Here is a 20,784-nt window from a genome sequence, read left to right on the forward strand (position 1 = left end):
AGCTAATATGTAAACCCAGTTAAATGCGTAATTAAGGAGGTCTGTGAGCAGATGGTGGGCTGAATTAATTGGAGAGTCTTGGTAGATGAGAGTAAGAGAGGATGGTGTATGTGTGTGTGTGTGTGTGTGTGTGTGTGTGTGCGTGCGTGCGTGCGTGTGTGTGTGTGTGTGTGTGTGTGTGTGTGTGTGTGTGTGTTTGGGGGGGGGGGTGGCATGACAAGGAAAAAGTATTTTAAAAATGGAAAAAGAGAAAATGACTGAAGCACGATTGATTTGTAAACGTTTCAGGAGAGAGCCAAAAGTTCAGATTCTTTTTTTTTTTTTTTTTTTTTTGTTTTGTGTGTTTTTGCCAGAGACTTCCTGGTTTTAAAAGCTTTCTTTTCCATCCAGTGAAGTGTAAATCAGAAGTTTTCTATTGTCATGTTCATCATTATGATGTGGTTGGTTGACCTGTTTCATTCTACTGGTGATGAGAAATAAAAGACCAACTGTGTGAAACACTGACTGAACTCTTTTAGAGTTTTTAAACCCTGATCTGAGCAGGAAACTCAATTAAATGAGTCTCCTCTACTGTACTGATGTTGTTCTAAAGGTGCCAGCAAATAAATTGGCTAAATGATTATTTTGTGTGCTTCTATAAACAGATCAAATTTAGACAGTTTTCACAAAATCAGATGCAATGTATATATATATATATATATGTTTATTTTTATTTTTATTTTTTAATTAATACTTATTTTGTTTGTTTTTTAGGGTCAAGTCATGTTTCGTAATGGAGAAAGGATGGGCACGATAAAATTCAACCAATTTCAAGGTATTTGGCTCTTTTGTCCTGTTCTTAATGGTTGACTCAGAAAATATAGACGAACCCTCCACACGGTCACCCACAGGTTTCTGAAGGGCTTGATTGAAGCCCAGTGGGCAGCTCCCACCGTGCTCGTAACTCCATCATGAGCTTTACAACATGGTACAACACATTCAGGCGTCTGTTATTTGCAGTGTTGGGCAAGTTACTTCAAAACTGCAATGCATTATTTATTACTTGTTACCCTCATTTTAAAGTAATTCATTACATTACAATATTACTGATTTTAAAATGTAAGGCATTACACTACTTTTGCATTACTCTAAGTTACTTTCAACAAAACAACTTCAGTATGAGTTTGGTAATCTGATGCCTGGTGAACTCATGACACATCTGGTGGAAGGTGATGTGGTGTCTGAGCTAGGACTGCTGTTAAAAACAGATCTTTAGAAGGATTGTTTATGAAATAAATGCAACAACAATCTGTACTCTCAGCACGCTGCCATCTTAGATTGAGGGGCGAGTGAGGTGGTGGTGTCATGTTGTGTGGTAGATGCCTAACCCACGACATACAGAATCAGTCCACAGAGTCAAAGAAGATCGCAAACAATAATTTATTAGAAAAGGAGAACAGAAGGAGCTGCTAGGAAGTCTAGCAGTATTCGGCAGAGAAGCGAGGTTCGGGTGTGGAGAATCAGGTTGGAGGTGAGACCTCGTGAGAGAGGGAGGAGGGACCGGTCTGGGGAGGGCAGGAGGCTTACTGGAGGCTGATGAGCTTGGAGTCCAAATGAGGAGGGAGCTGAGCATGAAGGGTAATGGTGATCCAGGAGGGAGGGTGGGCAGCCTGGAGTGGGAAGACCAGAGGAGGACGCTGAGAGACGAGTGGACAGTGAAGAAACCAGGTTGGTAGCAGCAAACGAGGTGAACTGATAGGTGATATCTGCAGGAGGCAAAACAAGCAGTCAAAAACACAGAGATCTCAAAAATCAAAAATCCATAACCCAGAAATTCTCAAAATCAAAGCTTAGTTTGGATTTGGCTGTTAGGAGAAATACCCAAGTTGAGTTAATCATCCAGCGAAGTGAAGGCGTCTCTCAGGAGCTTAAATATCCCTGGCCAGCTAATCAGCAGATTACCTGCAGCCTCCCAACTTCCAGGCACGCCCACCTGCAGAGGAGAGATGAGACTCTACACCAATTAGTGTGTGAAAAAAAACCCAGACCGTGACAGTACCCCCCCCTCAAGGGACGCCACCCGGCGTCCTGGCAGAGGAGGAGGAGGCGGAGGAGGAGGCAGACCGGGCAGCCTCAAAATCCCTAATGAGGGAGGGGTCGTCAATCCAGGACCCCGGGACCCATTGCCTGTGCTCGGGCCCATAGCCCTCCCATTCCACCAGATACTGGAGACCTCGGCCACGACGCCTAACGTCCAGGAGGCGCCGGACCCGAAAACCGAGACCCCCATCAGCCAACCGAACCGGAGGAGGAGGAGCAGGAGGAGGGCAAAGGGGACTGGAGGAGACAGGCTTCAGGAGGGAAACATGAAAAACCGGATGTACCTTCATATGAGGGGGAAGCTCCAAACGGACAGACGAGGGATTGATGATTGAGGAGATGGTGAAGGGGCCGATGAACTTGGGGGACAATTTCTTGCAGTGGCCCTTCAACGCAATATCCCGGGTCGACAGCCAGACGCGCTGACCAGGCACATAGACTGGAGCCGGCCTCCGGTGACGGTCGGCCAAACGCCGGTTACGGTCAGCAGTCCTTTGCAGGGCCTTCTGCGTGGCTGACCAGGTACGCTTTGCACTCCTGAGGAACTGGGGAATGGAGACGACTGAGGAGGGAAACTCAGAAGGGAACAGGCAGGGCTGAAAACCAAGGGAGACCTCGAAAGGAGACAACCCGGTAGAAGAGGAGACATGTGAGTTATGGGCGTATTCGATCCAGGGTAGTTCTAAACTCCAGCGGGAGGGGTTGGAGGAACATAAACAACGGAGCATGGCACCTAGTTCCTGATTCATCCTCTCACACTGGCCATTAGATTGAGGATGAAATCCGGAGGTGAGGGCGACCTTGGCCCCGAGACAGGCGGCAAAATCCTTCCAGACTCGAGAAATGAACTGGGGACCTCGATCAGAGAGTATTTCGAACGGAATGCCATGTAACCTAAAAACGTGTTTCACCAAAAGTGCAGCTGATTCTGCAGCTGAAGGGAGGGCCTTTAAGGGGATGAGATGGCAAGCCTTAGAAAAACGGTCAACTACTGTCATGATTACTGAGAAGCCACGAGAAGGAGGCAGGCCAGTTACAAAATCCATGGCGATGTGGGACCATGGTCTAGACGGAACGTGTAATGGGTTGAGTAAGCCAGAGGGTGATTGATTACTGGTCTTATTGCGGGCACAGGTCTGGCAGGCGGCAATGTACTCCTTAGTGTCCTTAAACATAGTTGGCCACCAAAAAGTCCGTCTGATCAATGCTACCGTACGACTAACCCCAGGATGGACAGAAAACCTAGCTGTATGCCCCCAGTGGATTACCTTGCTTCTGACCGAAGGGGGAACAAATAATGTGTTTGGGGGTACCTTGCTTGGGCCCGGAGTGGTCTTGAGGGCCTCAAGTACTTGGTCTCGGACCTCCCAGGTTACGGACCCAATGACACAGTCAGGAGGGAGAATGGATGCTGGTTCTGGATTGGAGTCAGCCGAAAACTGTCGGGATAGGGCGTCCGGTTTGATGTTCTTAGTGCCTGGTCTGTAAGAGAGGACAAAATGGAACCGTGAAAAGAACAAGGACCACCTAGACTGTCTGGGATTCAACCTCTTTGCCTCCTTCAAATAGGCGAGGTTTTTGTGGTCTGTCCATATGATGATGGGGTGCTCAGCTCCCTCCAACCAGTGCCTCCACTCCTCCAGGGCGAGTTTCATGGCCAGGAGCTCCCGGTCCCCCACATCATAGTTTCTCTCGGCTGGGGAGAGGCGCCGGGAAAAAAAAGCACAGGGGTGGAGACGGTGGTCTGAGGGAGAAACCTGGGATAGGACGGCACCCACACCTGTATCCGATGCATCCACCTCGAGTGTGAATTGCCGAGAGGGATCTGGTCGGGTAAGAACCGGTGCTTGAGTAAACTTGTCTTTGAGTGCAGAGAAGGCACTCTCGGCTGTGGAATCCCAAACAAAAGGTCTCTTGATGGAGGTTAACCGAGTCAGCGGACTGGCAATCTGGCTGTAGCCCTTAATGAAACATCTGTAGAAATTTGCAAAACCCAGAAATCTTTGCAGCTCCTTACGTGTTGTGGGTGTTGGCCAGCTCTGTACCGCTTGGACCTTCTCAGGATCTGGTCCCAGTCTCCCACTCTCCAGAACAAAACCCAGGAACTTCACACTCGGGACATGGAATTCACACTTCTCCGCTTTCACGTAGAGGCGATTTTCCAAAAGGCGGTGGAGAACAGCACGGACATGTTTGGAATGCTCTTCAGGTGTCCTCGAAAAAATCAAGATATCATCAAGATACACAGTAACAAACTTGTTCACAAAATCAGCCAAAACCGAGTTCACCAAAGACTGAAAAACAGCTGGGGCATTGGTGAGCCCAAACGGCATTACCAAATACTCAAAATGTCCCACTGGTGTCTTAAATGCCGTCTTCCATTCATCACCCTCCCTTATTCGGACGAGGTGGTATGCGTTCCTCAGGTCGAGTTTGGTGAAGATGGAGGCATCTTGTACAGGCTCAAAGGTTGACGATAACAAAGGTAATGGATATTTGTTTCTTACTGTTATCTGGTTGAGTCCTCGATAGTCGATACATGGTCGGAGAGTGCCATCCTTCTTTGTAACAAAGAAGAACCCCGCTCCCAGAGGGGATGTAGACGGTCGGATTATGCCAGCTGAGAGTGATTCTGAGATGTATTTTTCCATACACTCACGTTCTGGTCTTGAGATGTTGTAGAGACGGCTAGATGGAAGAGGAGCTCCAGGAAACAAGTCTATAGCACAATCAAAAGGCCTATGGGGGGGTAAGGAGGAAGCTTTATCCTTTGAAAATACCTGCAGTAGGTCGAAATATTCCTTGGGGACACCAGTGAGATCGGGAGGTGGTTGTTCAGGGGTTCTGCACTCAGAGCGGATCTGAGCTGTGCCCAGACAGGAAACGTGACATTGGTTGCTCCATTCCTCCACCCTGTTAGACACCCAGTTGATGCGGGGATTGTGGAGACTTAACCAGGGATGCCCCAATACGATTTCTGACTGGTGACATGGAAAAACAAAAAAGGTCAGTGATTCATGATGATTGCCAGAGATCGAGAGGTTAACCGGAACAGTTTTATGGGTTATAGAGGTTAGGAAGCTGCCATCTAAAGAAACAACCCTCGTTGGGGCCTCGAGTGGAATAGTGGTTATGCCGAGCCGATCAACTAGTAGTTGGTCTAATAGGTTCTGTTCACATCCAGAGTCAATCAGGGCTCGGGTGGATATTGAGGTTTTACTGAAGGTTAAAAAACAGTCTAAAGCACACCGAGACTTCATGAGTGCAGATGAACCGCCCACCAGTATCCTAGGTTCTACTGGTGGGCTCTGGAGTTTAAAGTCTTGGGACAGTCAGACACGAAATGGCCAGCTAGGCCACAGTACAAACAAAGACCAGATCTCATTCTTTTATCTCGTTCCTCCTGGCTTAGTCTAGCCCGGCCCAACTGCATGGGTTCGCTGGGGAGAGAGGATGGTGCTGGTTGGGCCGCCCTGGACTGAGTATGGGTCTGAAGATGAAAAAACGAATTGTTACCTTTATGACGGTCATTCAGTCTCCTCTCGATCCGGTTGCAGAGCATTATCAAGTCCTCCAGGTTTGTGGGTTCCTGGCAGAAAGCCAGCTGGTCTTGGAGGCGCTCGTTTAAGGCTTGTGAAAACGCCCCTTTTAATGAATCCTCGTCGAGAGTGGAAGCCGATGCCAGGGTCCTAAACTCGATGGCGAAGTCAGCCACTAATTGCTTGCCTTGGCGGAGGTTCCAGAGCCGTTTTGCTAGCTCTGAGGCGGGCTCGGATTTGTCAAATGTCAAGTTAAACTCGGATAAAAACTCAGTAAATGGGCCCGCAAGGAAGTTCGGAGAGCGGCTCTTGGCTTCTGCCCACCTGAGGGCCTTGCCGCGCAGTAATCCGACAATGTAGGAAATCTTGGCTGCGTCGGTTGCAAAAGATTCCGGGGAGCGTTGGAAAGCCAAGTTACACTGGAGGAGGAAACCTCTACAAACGTTTCGATCCCCGTCGAACGTCTCGGGGGGAGGAGACAAGGCAACCCGGAAGTTGGGCGGGATGGATGGTGCCGAGGTAACGGGTCCGGGCGGACTCGGAGCAGGAGGAGCAGAGGGTTCCGGATTGGTGAGCTGTTCACTTAATTGTTTAACCATCGCACCCAACTGAAACAGAGTCTGGTTAGCGTCTGACAGTTGTTTGGTGAGGGAATGAAGGGCTAAACTGTGTTGTGATAAGGTTTCGGTGATAACAGGTGGAACTGATTCGGTACTGAGGTTAGGATTCTGGCTGGATGATTCTGTCATGTTGTGTGGTAGATGCCTAACCCACGACATACAGAATCAGTCCACAGAGTCAAAGAAGATCGCAAACAATAATTTATTAGAAAAGGAGAACAGAAGGAGCTGCTAGGAAGTCTAGCAGTATTCGGCAGAGAAGCGAGGTTCGGGTGTGGAGAATCAGGTTGGAGGTGAGACCTCGTGAGAGAGGGAGGAGGGACCGGTCTGGGGAGGGCAGGAGGCTTACTGGAGGCAGATGAGCTTGGAGTCCAAATGAGGAGGGAGCTGAGCATGAAGGGTAATGGTGATCCAGGAGGGAGGGTGGGCAGCCTGGAGTGGGAAGACCAGAGGAGGACGCTGAGAGACGAGTGGACAGTGAAGAAACCAGGTTGGTAGCAGCAAACGAGGTGAACTGATAGGTGATATCTGCAGGAGGCAAAACAAGCAGTCAAAAACACAGAGATCTCAAAAATCAAAAATCCATAACCCAGAAATTCTCAAAATCAAAGCTTAGTTTGGATTTGGCTGTTAGGAGAAATACCCAAGTTGAGTTAATCATCCAGCGAAGTGAAGGCGTCTCTCAGGAGCTTAAATATCCCTGGCCAGCTAATCAGCAGATTACCTGCAGCCTCCCAACTTCCAGGCACGCCCACCTGCAGAGGAGAGATGAGACTCTACACCAATTAGTGTGTGAAAAAAAACCCAGACCGTGACAGGTGGGGGCTCCAAGCCTATTTGCCTTGGTCCCCAAATGCCTTGATACGGCCCTGGATGTGGGACTGACTTCTGGGGTGATCTGATTCTATCACATGTATAAATATTAAATGTTTATATATTATTGCTTTTCACTGGTAAAAATGTGTATTGGGGATAAATTTACCTACTTTTTTTTCTTTTCAAGCACTTTGTTTTGTTTTCTTGATTTTATTTGAATAATTTCCGGCCCTTTCTCTCTCTAACCGTCCTGCATGCTGCATGTTTTCTCCGTCTTCCAGAAAAACTGTAAACTAGATTCCCTACTTTCTAACCAATCAGCCAAAGGGATCTTCACATGCGCGGCGCTCCAGCAGTAATGAGTTGAAATCACCGGGGCACAGATTATGAACTCAGCTGCGGCAAAGCACGTCAGAAAAGTACAGAATACCAGAGAATATGCGCTGATATGAACGATCGCAGGTGAATTATTTTGTTTTAGTGGAGCGATTTTGTGAATGTTGCAGCGGCCGCGTGGAGGACGCAGCTGGAGTATTTGAGCCGTTACTGCTGCGTCCTCTCTGCCCGCAAAGCTGAGTCCATAAATGACGTAATATATGCAGATACTGGATCTTTCTTCGGGTTTACCACAATTTGAATTTTTAAGAAAGGCAGCTTGATTCTGGGTTTAAAAATGCATTGTAATTACTGCGTTACTGACACTTGTACCGAGTAAATATTACCATTTTCTTTCCCTGTAATGCCTTACATTACCACATTACAATAAAAAGCAATGCATTACAGTAATTATTTACTTTTGTACCGCGTTACTCCCAACACTGGTTATTTGTGTCGATAAAACATCAATGTTGCACTTTTCTGTCATGATATGGAGTTGTTGTTCGGACCCAAGTGAAGGCGAGCAGGCACAGAATGCAGGTAAAAAAGAACTGATTTATTTGAATAATGGCAGGTATGGTGGCATGACGGGAAGACGAGGATCTGACAAAGACAAGCACACATAGAGGGTTTAAATACATGAGGATAATCAGGGAAACAGGTAGGGAAGGGCAGGTGAGCAGAGACGAGACTCAATAGACACAAGAGGCTGCAGGAGCACATCTGGATTGTGTTCCCCCAACAGCAGCTTCTGACACCCAACACAGGATTAAAGCAGAAAGGGTGGGGGCAGGAAATCAGGATGCAGCAGCTCCTCGCATGGAGGCAAGAATGCTAAAAGTTAGGAACTTCAGATGGAGGCAAGAAAGCAGAAGGCTGCAACATTTTGGGCAGCCCAGCTGGGCCTATGGCCAGACATCGTTTTTGTTGTAGGCGATTATTCACGTAGTTCCATTTCTGTTTCTCATAAAGAAACTGTTCTGGGCGTTCTTTTTAAAATGAATTTTCACTTCATAATTCCTGGTTGGATGAACACTAAATTATTGTGTTCAGTCTCTCGTAAGTTTTAATCAAATAAAATCCGGTAAATCAGACATGGGTATCGTGTGGCTGAGCTGACGGGGCTTCCTGCAAATAACCCGGTGGACAGCACCGTTCTAACCTCTGCCCAACACACACACACACACACACACACACACACACACACACACACACACACACACACACACACACACACACACACACAGTGTTTTTCCTGTGAGAAAGGGCAAGCGTAAAGAGCAATGATCAGTTAAAAAACTAAATCTGCACCGTTCTTCTAGTCCGACCTGTCCTTGGAAGTCCACCAGCTTCCTTGTTTCCAGTGGGAATTTGACACTAGCAGAGTCTGAGCTGGGTGGAGAGCAGAGGAGAGGCAGCCCCTTGCTTGAATATTTCAAAAAGGACTGATCCTCATCATGACCTTATCGTCTTTCTGCTACCTCTGATCCTCCACTTTGGCCTGTCGTACGTTTTCAGCCAACAGCCTCGACGACAGATAATTCTGCACTGGAGGTCTTCATCTTCTGATTTTAAATCAACACCAGGTAGATAAGCGGGCGTTGCCGCTGTCATCCTGTGAACAGAAGTGAAATAATATGTTTTCTTCCTTTTAGGTGATGCTGTCATTTTAGATAATGAGCTATAGCACCTAACACACAATATTTGGGGAGTGGGGATTGAACATCACTCTGCGGAGACACGTTTCATGTTCACAGGCCGACTTGACGACATAAAACAAAATGAGTCTGATCAAAGACAAACTAAGAAGAACTTCACAGGAAACAGATTTCCCAGTTATCCTGATCACAGTGACAAACACGGCGACAGATGTGGGTCAAACTGAGTCGCTCCGACGCTGATTAATTGCTGGGAAAGCAGTTTATTGTGAGAGAAGGACTTGCAGCTGACTGTGTAGCATTAGAGTTTTCTAATTCAAACAATTGTCTTCTGAAAATTAAATGTGTTTGAGTTCTTATCACTCAGTGAAAAACTCCTACAAATGATGTTATAAATACATTTTAATGTCATTTGAAATTGTCCATTTATGAGTAAGAAAATAACTTTTTGTTGTGCTCGCTGTTTTTTTTTTTTGGGTTTAATCAATGTTGTTATTATGTTACAAATTCTCAGTTATTATTTTTTTCTTTCTTATGGCTCCAGAAAAGCATCAAGACATCATTTATTTTAATGCATCAATACATTTAATTGAAACGAACAAATCTGCTGGAAATCCACATTCATCTTATTGTGAAACATGATGGTTTTTGGAGATTTTAGGTAATTTTACCAGACCTTCACAGCATGAACACGCCCCATTTCACTGGGCTGGCACAAAAGGACCTGTTTGTGTGCCATGATAGGAACCAACCCAGTACCTGAACTGGGGCATGCAATCAGAAATGGCCCAGTAGAGTCGCTGTGTGGGACTTGTGGTTAACTCATGCTGATTGGTCCATGGGTAATCCCAGCCCCCTGAATGGATTAAATAACAACGTACCTTGACAGAATAAAACTATTGTCATAAATGTCCAGGGAGGCCTTTTGGCGGCAACAAGTGACGTCACTCACTGCAAAAATTGTCACAACATGCTGACAATTTAACAAAGTTGCAAAAGCCTTCGCTGGAGCGGTTTGCAGCCGAGTGTGAATCAGCTGGTATGAGTATCGGTTCCTCTAAATTGGAGTCCATGGTCTTGAGTCGGCAAAGGGTAGAATGCCTTCTCCAGGTCAGGGATGAGGTCCTGCCTCAGGTGGAGGAGTTGAAGTATCTCAGGGATTGTTCAGGAGTGAGGGAAAGCTGGAGCGTGAGATCGACTGGCGGATTGGTGCTGCGTCTGCAGTGATGCAGGTGTTGTACCGATCTGTCGGTGAAGAGAGAGCTGAGCCAGAAGGCGAAGCTCTTGATTTACCGGTCGATCTACGTTCCTACCCTCACCTGTGGTCTCGAGCTTTGTGTAGTGACTGAAAGAATGAGCTCGCGAATACAAGCGGCCGAAATGAACTTTCTCCTCAGGGTGGCTGGGCTCTACCTCAGAGATAGGATGAGAAGCTCAGCCATCCGGGAGGGGCTCGGAGTAGACCCGCTGCGCCTCCACGTTGAGAAGAGCCAGTTGAATTGGCTCAGGCATCTGGTCAGCATGCCTCCCGGACATCTCCCAGGTGAGGTTTTCCGGGCACGTCCGACTAGGAGGAGACCTAAAAGATGACCCGGGACACGCTGGAGGGACCGTGTCTCTCGGCTGGCCAGAGAACACCTTGGGACTCCCCCGGAGGAGCTGGCTCAAGTAGCTGTGAGAGGGAAGTTTGGACCTCTCGGCTTCGGCTAGGTTTTTGAAGATTACCAGCGAGGGTCGTGTTTCAAATGTGTTGATGTTTAAGCACACCCCATTCATTTCATTTCTTCACTCTCCTTGTTTTTACAGACGGACAGGAAATTAAAGTAGGGGAGTACAACGCAATTGCTGATTTGCTGGACCTCAACAACACCTCCATCAAGTTCCAAGGTATGGAAAGTCAAGATATGTTTAATTGCAGGATAAAAAATAGGTTTAGACTCTTTAATGTTGCCTTGGAGATGTGAACCAACTGTTGGTAATTAGATTTGGGTATTGTGGTTTTATCTAAGGAGCTAAAAGTGTATAAAATAAGATAATACCTTTAAAAATATTTTTAAATTTACTTTATTTGGGTGTGTCAGCTAACCTGACCTCTGCTCAATAATGAGTAAAGCAGGCTTACTTTTTAACCCCACCAATAATAACTTGTATAGATTTGATTTGTAAATGAGATAATAACTGTAGGACTGGATCAGACTTTTTTCTTAACAGTGGCCTCGGCGCAGTGTGTTTGAACAAAATCTGGGTCCTTTTGTTGAGGACCCAGACTTGTGAGTGAATGAAGACATTATCAGTAATTAAACATGTATTTATATGTGCTGTATTCACACCCTCTAATAACCATGAACAAACCAATGGTTTGTCATCCCCAGTCAAAGCAGAAATCGGGAGTTTTTACCCAGAAGGCACCACCCAGGGTCGGAAAATTGTATTCAATTTTAAACCCCTTTACCTACTTCTGCGATTACATCTCGGGAACATTCCCCTCTAGCCAGCCAGCGGAGCTAAAACACATTATTTTACAGCTATTATCTCACATTATGCAGTTTATATATATATATACTTTTAATTAATTTATTTTCTTTCTTAATTTACATAAGAAATGTCGCCAAATCGGCATCAGTCTAGGATCATCCACAAACGCTTGTTCATCTGTACTTAACTGGGTGTCATACACTTTTCGCTAATGCTGAGCGGCTGTAAACTCTAATTGCATGGGCTCTAAGGGGCGGGGGTGGGTTAGAAAACAATTGTTTTATGTATTTTCTCCATTATTTAACACTACAGGATTAGACAATCTTCCACGTATTTAAAAAAATAATCAGAATTCCTGAAACGGGGAAAACTCCGAAATGCTGCGTTTAGTCCTGGAATACCTATTTTTCCTGTTAGATTGTGGTTATTTAATCAATAAAGTCCATACAGAATGGCTCAAGGATTATTGCCCAACTATTTTGAAATTTAGAGTTTACTGGTTGGAAATAAATGGCTAAATCGTCATATGATGTTTTCATTTGCATTGATTTGTGAAAAGTCCTGTGCAGCAAGTTCAGTTTGAATCGTGAAAGGCTAGAAAACATTCCATGAATGTCAGTGTCCAAATATCTTTGAGGCTTTCTAAAGGGTCACAGTTTCCAATCTAAACTGGCTGCTCTCAGCTAAATTATTTACTGGTCCATTTTCTCCTCTCTCATGTTTGCCCGTGTTGACACACTTTGGAATCTGTTTCATCCTTCTGGCCATTCTCCTCCCCCACTACTCTAGTTCCATCTTCTCTCCGTTGCCCCACACACACAAACTCTAGACAGGAAGACTTGTTTCCTTGTGATCCCCGACAATTGTAAGTGGACAAGTGCTGGGTGATGCCACTGAGGTCAACCAACTCTTAGATAGATTAAAAAAAAAGAAATATGTGAGAGATTTAACAGCAATACAGGAAACGTGTGTGGATAAAAGCCCTTAAAGTGTGAAACGAGTCTAAAGACTCTGAGATATGTAATGATTTTGTGTTTTATACTTTTGTGTTGTAGGCAGGGAGCCTCCCAAAGATCGTACGTTTGTGTTTCTACAGCGACGCCACATCAACGTGCCGCTCTACAGCATCCTGTCCACCATGACCATACTGGGCATGCTCATGGCTGGAGCCTTCCTGTTCTTCAACATCAAAAACCGAAATCACAGGTCAGCATCTGACAAAGTACAAGTATTAACTTGATAAAATGGAAGCTTGTATGAAAGCAAAATTCTTAAAGGAATAAAGTAGAGGGAAGACTTAATGGAATCATTATTTTTTAACAGTGTTTCATTGAAAGGGTTATGAATCCATATTGTCTGACTGGCTGTAAATAACTATTTGAACCACCTCAGTTTGTTAAACAGAGATCATTTCGGACTGGGTTGATGAGCTAACTACTAGGCAGTATGGATTACATCCTATCTAATCTTAAAACTACTACAGCGATTCCTGGAAGCATTTCATATGGATTTTTATTTTTATTTATTTATTTGTTTGTTTTTTACAATAATTAACATTCGATTACAGTGGGGCAAAAAAGTATTTAGTCAGCCACCGACTGCGCAAGTTCTCCCACTTAAAATGATGACAGAAGTCAGTAATTTACATCATAGGTACACTTCAACTGTGAGAGACAGAGTGTGAAAAAACATCCATGAATTCACATGGCAGGATTTTTAAAGAATTTATTTGTAAATCAGGGTGGAAAATAAGTATTTGGTCAATAACAAAAATTCAACTCAGTACTTTGTAACATAACCTTTGTTGGCAATAACAGAGGTCAAACGATTACTATAGGTCTTTACCAGGTTTGCACACACAGTAGCTGGTATTTTGGCCCATTCCTCCATGCAGATCTTCTCGAGAGCAGTGATGTTTTGGGGTTGTCGCCGAGCAACACGGACTTTCAACTCCCTCCACAGATTTTCTATGGGGTTGAGGTCTGGAGACTGGCAAGGCCACTCCAGGACTTTCAAATGCTTCTTACGGAGCCACTCCTTTGTTACCCGGGCGGTGTGTTTGGGATCATTGTCGTGTTGGAAGACCCAGCCACGTTTCATCTTCAAAGCTCTCACTGATGGAAGGAGGTTTTGGCTCAGAATCTCACGATACATTGCCCCATTCATTCTGTCCTTAACACGGATCAGTCGTCCTGTCCCCTTAGCAGAAAAACAGCCCCAAAGCATGATGTTCCCACCCCCATGCTTCACAGTAGGTATGGTGTTCTTGGGATGCAACTCAGTATTCTTCTCCCTCCAAACACGACGAGTTGAGTTTATACAAAAAAGTTCTACTTTGGTTTCATCTGACCACATGGCATTCTCCCAATCCTCTACTGTATCATCCATGTGCTCTCTGGCAAACTTCAGACGGGCCTGGACATGCACTGGCTTCAGCAGCGGAACACGTCTGGCCCTGCAGGAGTTGATTCCCTGCCGTTGTAGTGTGTTACTGATGGTGACCTTTGTTACTGTGGTCCCAGCTCTCTGCAGGTCATTCACCAGGTCCCCCTGTGTGGTTCTGGGATTCTTGCTAACCGTTCTCATGATCCTTTTGACCCCACGGGATGAGCTCTTGCGTGGAGCCCCAGATCAAGGGAGATTATCAGTGGTCTTGTATGTCTTCCATTTTCTGATAATTGCTTCCACAGTTGATTTTTTCACACCAAGCTGCTTGCCTATTGTAGATTCACTCTTCCCAGTCTGGTGCAGGTCTACAATTCTTTTCCTGGTGTCCTTCGAAAGCTCTTTGGTCTTGGCCATAGTGGAGTTTGGAGTCTGACTGTTTGAGGCTGTGGACAGGTGTCTTTTATACAGATAATGAGTTCAAACAGGTGCCATTAATACAGGTAACAAGTGGAGGACAGAAAAGCTTCCTAAAGAAGACGTTACAGGTCTGTGAGAGCCAGAGATTTTCCTTGTTTGAAGTGACCAAATACTTATTTTCCACCCTGATTTACAAATAAATTCTTTAAAAATCCTGCCATGTGAATTCATGGATTTTTTTTCACATCCTGTCTCTCACAGTTGAAGTGTACCTATGATGTAAATTACTGACCTCTGTCATCATTTTAAGTGGGAGAACTTGCACAATCGGTGTCTGACTAAATACTTTTTTGCCCCACTATATTTATTAGAAATTAGAGGCTGGGCTAGATCGCTGTGGCCCTTCGGGTTCAGAGATGAAACGTCTCAAATGTCCGTCATAATCCAGCTAAAGGAATATTTTTTTAAATTGTGTTAAGCATTCTAAATCTTTTGAGACTGAAGTTGTTTTAAAACAGCTAAAATACACTGTATAACGAGCCTCACTGTGACTAGCCTTTAGCATATCAGTCTGTTCAGAGCTAAGCCAATGCAAAGCTCATTCAACAAGATATTCTGCTGATAAATTATTAGCTCCTAATGTTTATTAACTCTATTTCCTTCAGGCTAATCAAGATGTCCAGTCCCTACATGAACAACCTGATCATCCTAGGAGGCATGCTGTCCTATGCCTCCATCTTCCTGTTTGGTCTGGATGGAGGTTTTGTTTCAGACAAACAGTTTGAGACACTTTGCACGGTGAGTCTTTCATAAACTGGTGTCATGTATGAAAGTTTGGGTTCGATTTGAGAATAGTAGGAACCTTGTTGGACAAGTTACTTTGAAAATGTCATTTGTTATAGTTACTTTAAATAGATACTGAGTTACAATATGATAAAAGTCAATAATTACTAAGAAAGTAATTATCGTGTTACTTTTCAAATAAAAATAGTCATTTACATTTTTGAACTTAGATTTGGATCAAATGCAGAAGCGCTGGGGCGGTTTGATAAAGACACACAGTTTGCTCTAGTAATGTCGGAACCTCATCATACCAAAACTCTCGCCAGCAGCATGTGACAAGCTCCCTGTCTGCTAGTGGGTGGACACCAGCCTCCAAGCAGTCCAATGACTCCCTCAGTCACCTCCGGCCTTTCAGTCATCACGTCTTAATGAAACGAGCTCCTGATCCGAACCCAACGGAAATCCTTCCTCAAGTCCCTTCTCTTCTCGCCACCCCCTGTCTCACTCCCATCATGCTCCAGCCGTTCTCCGTTAGCTGATGGCTAACTGGAAGCTAGTGCTATTACTCCATTTCCGCCGCTACGCCCCGAAGTCCATGCACCACAAGGCTCTAGTCTCTCCTCGACTCCTGCCAGCCCAATGAAAACGTCTCTGTCAGTGTGTGTGTGTGTGTGTGTGTGTGTGTGTGTGTGTGTGTGTGTGTGTGAGAGAGAGAGAGAGAGAGAGAGAGAGAGAGAGAGAGAGAGAGAGAGAGAGAGAGGGAGAGTTCAAACTAGGCTGGATTCTAGTAATACACTCATGCTACATCAGTAATGGACACGGCGTTATAACAATAGCGTAATTAGTCGATTCCATGTAATTGAAAAACACAAACTCCATTAGTAACGCTGTTTATTATGACACCAACCACTGATTAAGAATGATGAAATTGAGTTTAATCCATAAATTGTATTATTTTTTTCTTCTGCCAGTCACTGTTATGCCATGTATTTTGTTGGTCTGTGTCGTATTTTCTGGATAAAGCCGTCAGACCTGTCACATGTGCCATTTGATCAAGAGAAAAGCTGAGTTAAGGTCTCTGCAGGTCTCCGGATCCACCCCGAGCACATTAAGCATCTCCTTTTTGACTGTGTGACTTTGTAGACACTGGATTAATTAAAGAACTTTGATTACAGTGATAACTGCTTTCCACTGGGATAACACACACACACACGGTCCCATCACCTGGATGAAGCTCCTCTGTGGAGCAGAACTTGACGTTCTACAACACGGGAGCTCAGAGGTTGATAGATGCGCCGCTGATTAATGATCTGTTCTCCCAGAGCATCTCCTTTTTGTCCGTGTTCTACAGCCAAACGCTCCGCCTGCTGCTCTGAGATGTGCTGGGAATACTGTGGTGAGATGATGAGGGACCAAAGGTGGAACCAAGAGGTCTATAAAAACCAAACGTTGTTACAGCAGCCCTGCAGATTTTGCTTCTAGATTGGAATTCCCTTCAACACGTTTTATTCATTTAGGTTCTTAGAGCCTGTCTGCACTGTGCATAGGAATAAAAGGCTTTTTTACTTACGAGGAAACGCTCTCAGAAATCGGACAGCCTTGTTATCCAGGATGTTGCTCAGAGCTCTTGGCAAAACTAAAACTATGTTTAGAGGTCCTCGCGATGCTATTTTGCACAACTATATCTCACAGATGCCTATCAGACCAGATGCTGGTTTGAACCTTGATCACCGCTTTATGACTTGACACGGCTGTGTGTTGATCCGACAGGTTCGGACGTGGATCCTCATCGTTGGATACACAACAGCTTTTGGCGCCATGTTTGCCAAGACCTGGAGGGTGCATGCCATCTTTAAAAATGTGAAGATGAAGAAGAAGGTAACAGGAAACAACACAGATGCTAGTAAACACATTGATGAAAGCTATAAAAGGTCATTTCTAGTATTAGCTACCCTGAAATCTCTTAGAAAACAAGCTACTCTGTAAAATGCTGGTGAATCTGCTCAGTCGTGGTAATCCAAAGGGGTTCGAGTGAAGACAACTGGGCTCAACCTTATAAGGCTTAAAAACTGTAGCTGTCTACTGTTGCCTAACGAGCTGAAGCTACCTATAATACCCCTCATCTCTACCCCTTAACAAGAGTTATTGATGTCGTTATGTCCTATTGTGTGTCTTTACTTCTTCAAAAAACCAAAGAAGTTCAGTTGCCTTCATTCGAGCCTTTTTGGATTCCTCTTAAAACAATCTCTTGTGCTGTGCATGTTTTATTTCAATTAAATTCAATTCAAGTTTATTTATATAGCGCCAAATCACGACAAGAGTCGTCTCAAGGCACTTCACATAATAAACATTCCAATTCAGGTCAGTTCATTAAGCCAATCAGAAATAATGTTTCCCATATAAGGAACCCAGCAAATTGCATCAAGTCACTGACTAGTGTCAGTGACTATACAGCAATCCTCATACTAAGCAAGCATAAAGCGACAGTGGAGAGGAAAACTCCCTTTTAACAGGAAGAAACCTCCAGACAATCCTGGCTCAGTATAAGCAGCCATCTTCCACGACTCACTGGGGATGTGTGAATGTATTTATATGGGCTATATGTCCAGAATACACTGCATCATAGGCTCATTTCATTCTGGATGATGACCTCTCTACAACATATAAAAATCATCTGGGATTTGAATGGCTTTTCAGGAGTTTGGCAAAGCATTAGATGGGTATTAAGAACACAGTGGGCTCATATGTAATGGATGATAATGGTTTGAAGTAGTTTTGAGTATGAGCAGCGGTAGCCGTACACCAAGGTCCTTGGTGAAGCATGGTGGCAGCGGATCAATGACCAGGAGCACACTGGTATGGTTTGGCTGTTCCTAGACCATGACGACCAGGGGTACCCTAACCCCAAACTAAAACCTAAAGGAGCCATTTTTACATTTATCCTATTCATTATTAGTTGTAGGGAGCCACAGAATCTACTTAAGAGATTAGGGTCTAAATAAACTAATGCTAAGACAAACGTTAATCTATGAAATACTTAAAAATTGCACAATTGACAATAAAAAATGATAAAAAATACCTTTAAAGAAATGCCTTCCTGCATGGTACTATTTCATCACATTTTTTTGTCGGATTTCTGATAGATGTGCAAAAAAACCTGCTGGAGCCACATAGCAGGTCTGAAGAGCCACATGGTGTCCTGTTCTGGAGGGCCGGTTTCCAGCACGTTTTAGTGGTTTCTCTGCTCCATCATTCTTAATTGAGTGGTTGAATTATCTGTGCAGCAGCTCATCAGGCTGCAGAAGTTTGTTAATGAAATAACATTAAATAGTGTTGAAATGGGCGTAAGGATGGGTACCTTTGACATTTGAATTGATCCGGTACTAATTCCCGGTACCTAAGAATCGATACCGAAACTTAACGGTACCAGTTTTCGATACTTTTGAGTGTTTAATATTTTAATTCTCTTTTATAATTAAATATATGTTTTTTCTCAATATATAACAATATTTGATAAATATCACGATAAATAACATACAACTGTTTGTATTTTAACATCGTCCTTGTAGTTTTATAAGCTGATAATTAAACTGAAGCAAACATCTTTACTGTTAACTAAATTTACTGTGTATCTTCATTCCTTTTACCGTCCTTTTTCATTTGATTTTTCCTACTGGGAAGTTAGAATTTCCGAGAAGAAAGCGAACGCACCATTAGCTGATAATGGTGGCATAGGAAGCTAACATATCAAGCTAACGTTATCTTTAACAGTTTATTTAGCTGCTGGAGCAGATTAAAACGATGATGGCTCACACTTAGATCATTGTCGCAGGTTTCATCTTCACCCAATCACCCGTCGCATTTAGTAAAGTGAAGCCAAACTTTAGAGCGCGTTCATGTCCTAGTCGGAAAGTCGGAGTTCCGAGGAGAAAGCGAACGCACCATTAGCGAAACGGAGGCAAACATATCAAGCTAACGTTATCTTAAACATTTTATTTACCTACCGGAGCAGATTAAGATGAGGATGTCTCACTTAGATCGTTGTCGCTGGTTTCATCATCACCCAGTTACCCATCACATTTAGTGAAGTGGACCCAAGCTTTAGCGTGCGTTCTTTCTACCATGCTGCTCTGTTTACAACTCGCTCACAGCGACCGACGACATAATGCTCTTGCGCATGCGCAGCTGTCTTGGCAAGTTCTCGTTATGAAGGACGGGTACCGAAACGAGGCACCGTTTGAAACGACGTGAATCGGTGCTCGGTCGGTACTGTGCAATTCGGTCGGTACCTTAAAAAGTACCGAATTCGGTACCCATCCCTGGCTGGATGCCGGCCCTCCAGGCCCAGAACTGAGTATCACTATTCTACATCTTCCAGCTGCAGCCTGGTTCAAAATATTTCAAGCCAGCCCCAGGGTGGGATAGCGGTGGTGATGGGTACGTTTGGTCTGATTGACACGGGAACTTGAGTGATTGCCTTTATACCGAAGGAGTATCCTTGATTTTCCATGATTCAGTCATGTACTGTAGAGAGTAGTGGTGTGAAGGTGAGTATGGTGTTCAGAAGGCACGGTGCAACAGAGCTTCATCGTCCAGCTGGATATTACAGTGACACAGATTTAGGACTGGTCATTCTGAGCTGGTCTATTTTTACTCAAACCAGCTGCATTCTCAACCAAAAGTAGCAGCTTGTAGCTAAAATTGCACCAGTTTATGTTTGACACATAAATTATAACACACATGTTGAAATACTGGTGGTTCCTGACGCCTGCTTTTATCTTTGTTTATTTAACGTACAAAAGACGTTTCAACATTTGACATCCTGTGTCTCTTAGACACCACTCTTCCCCATTTCTCTTCTTCTCCCTTCTTCATTATTTAAAATGAAGGGGGTGGCCTGGTTGTGAGCAGGAGGCAAACAAAACCGGATGGTTGAAGAGTGAAAAAGAATAGACAGAAGTAGGAAAACAGTGACAGAGAAAGAGTGGCAAAGCAGAAAAACACCGAAAAGGAAAGAGAAGCTGGGGAAAGGGGGACAAATGATCGATCAAGGTTAAAAGACAAAGAGCAGCCACTTCAGATAAATTTTAGCTAAAGTTCCCAAAGCAAGTTTAAAAATCCCCTGAACCTGACCTTTTACATTTCTTTAATTTCTTGTCTTTTTCCAAAGTGATTTCATGAAAGAAAAGAGTTTTGCTCCTTTGAGCTCAACATTGCTTTGACATTTCATAGCCAATTATTTCTGCTCACGTCTCCCCCTCTCCCCCTCCATCCCTAGCTAAAGGAAGACACTAAACAAATGTTTCCTCAGAGGCAGAATTCACCCCTGCTGCACACTTCAGCCTTTAACCCTCAAGATGTATGCCCTGTTGGCTCAGGGCCCAGGCGTGTGTGGAGGATACACACACACACACACACACACACACACACACACACACACACACACACACACACACACACACAGATTGAGTGCCTGTACTTTGGCTCCAACAGACTGATGGTTGCTGTCGGGGCCCTGAAATGTCTGCCAACTGCCGTCAGGGGATGGACAGACACAAGCGTTAGCCGTCTTTTCTTCAAACTGTGAAACTGGAACTGCATCAGTTACTCCTTCTTTGCTCCTTCCTTCTT

At 44.5% G+C, this 20,784-nt stretch overlaps 1 protein-coding gene across 1 annotated transcript in view; it reads left to right on the forward strand.

The window, feature by feature from the left end:
• The window catches only part of gabbr2 (gamma-aminobutyric acid (GABA) B receptor, 2), a 297,532-nt gene that overhangs the window by 196,636 nt on the left and 80,112 nt on the right, over positions 1–20,784 (forward strand). Inside the window, exons 8-12 of the mRNA XM_054744978.2 lie at positions 754–814; positions 10,897–10,977; positions 12,621–12,771; positions 15,036–15,168; positions 16,924–17,031. Coding sequence (XP_054600953.1) covers positions 754–814; positions 10,897–10,977; positions 12,621–12,771; positions 15,036–15,168; positions 16,924–17,031 — 534 coding nt within the window. The remainder of the gene's footprint in view (positions 1–753; positions 815–10,896; positions 10,978–12,620; positions 12,772–15,035; positions 15,169–16,923; positions 17,032–20,784) is intronic.

The sequence above is a fragment of the Nothobranchius furzeri genome, chromosome 19 (genome assembly GCF_043380555.1).
Source record: "Nothobranchius furzeri strain GRZ-AD chromosome 19, NfurGRZ-RIMD1, whole genome shotgun sequence".
Lineage (NCBI taxonomy): Eukaryota > Metazoa > Chordata > Actinopteri > Cyprinodontiformes > Nothobranchiidae > Nothobranchius > Nothobranchius furzeri.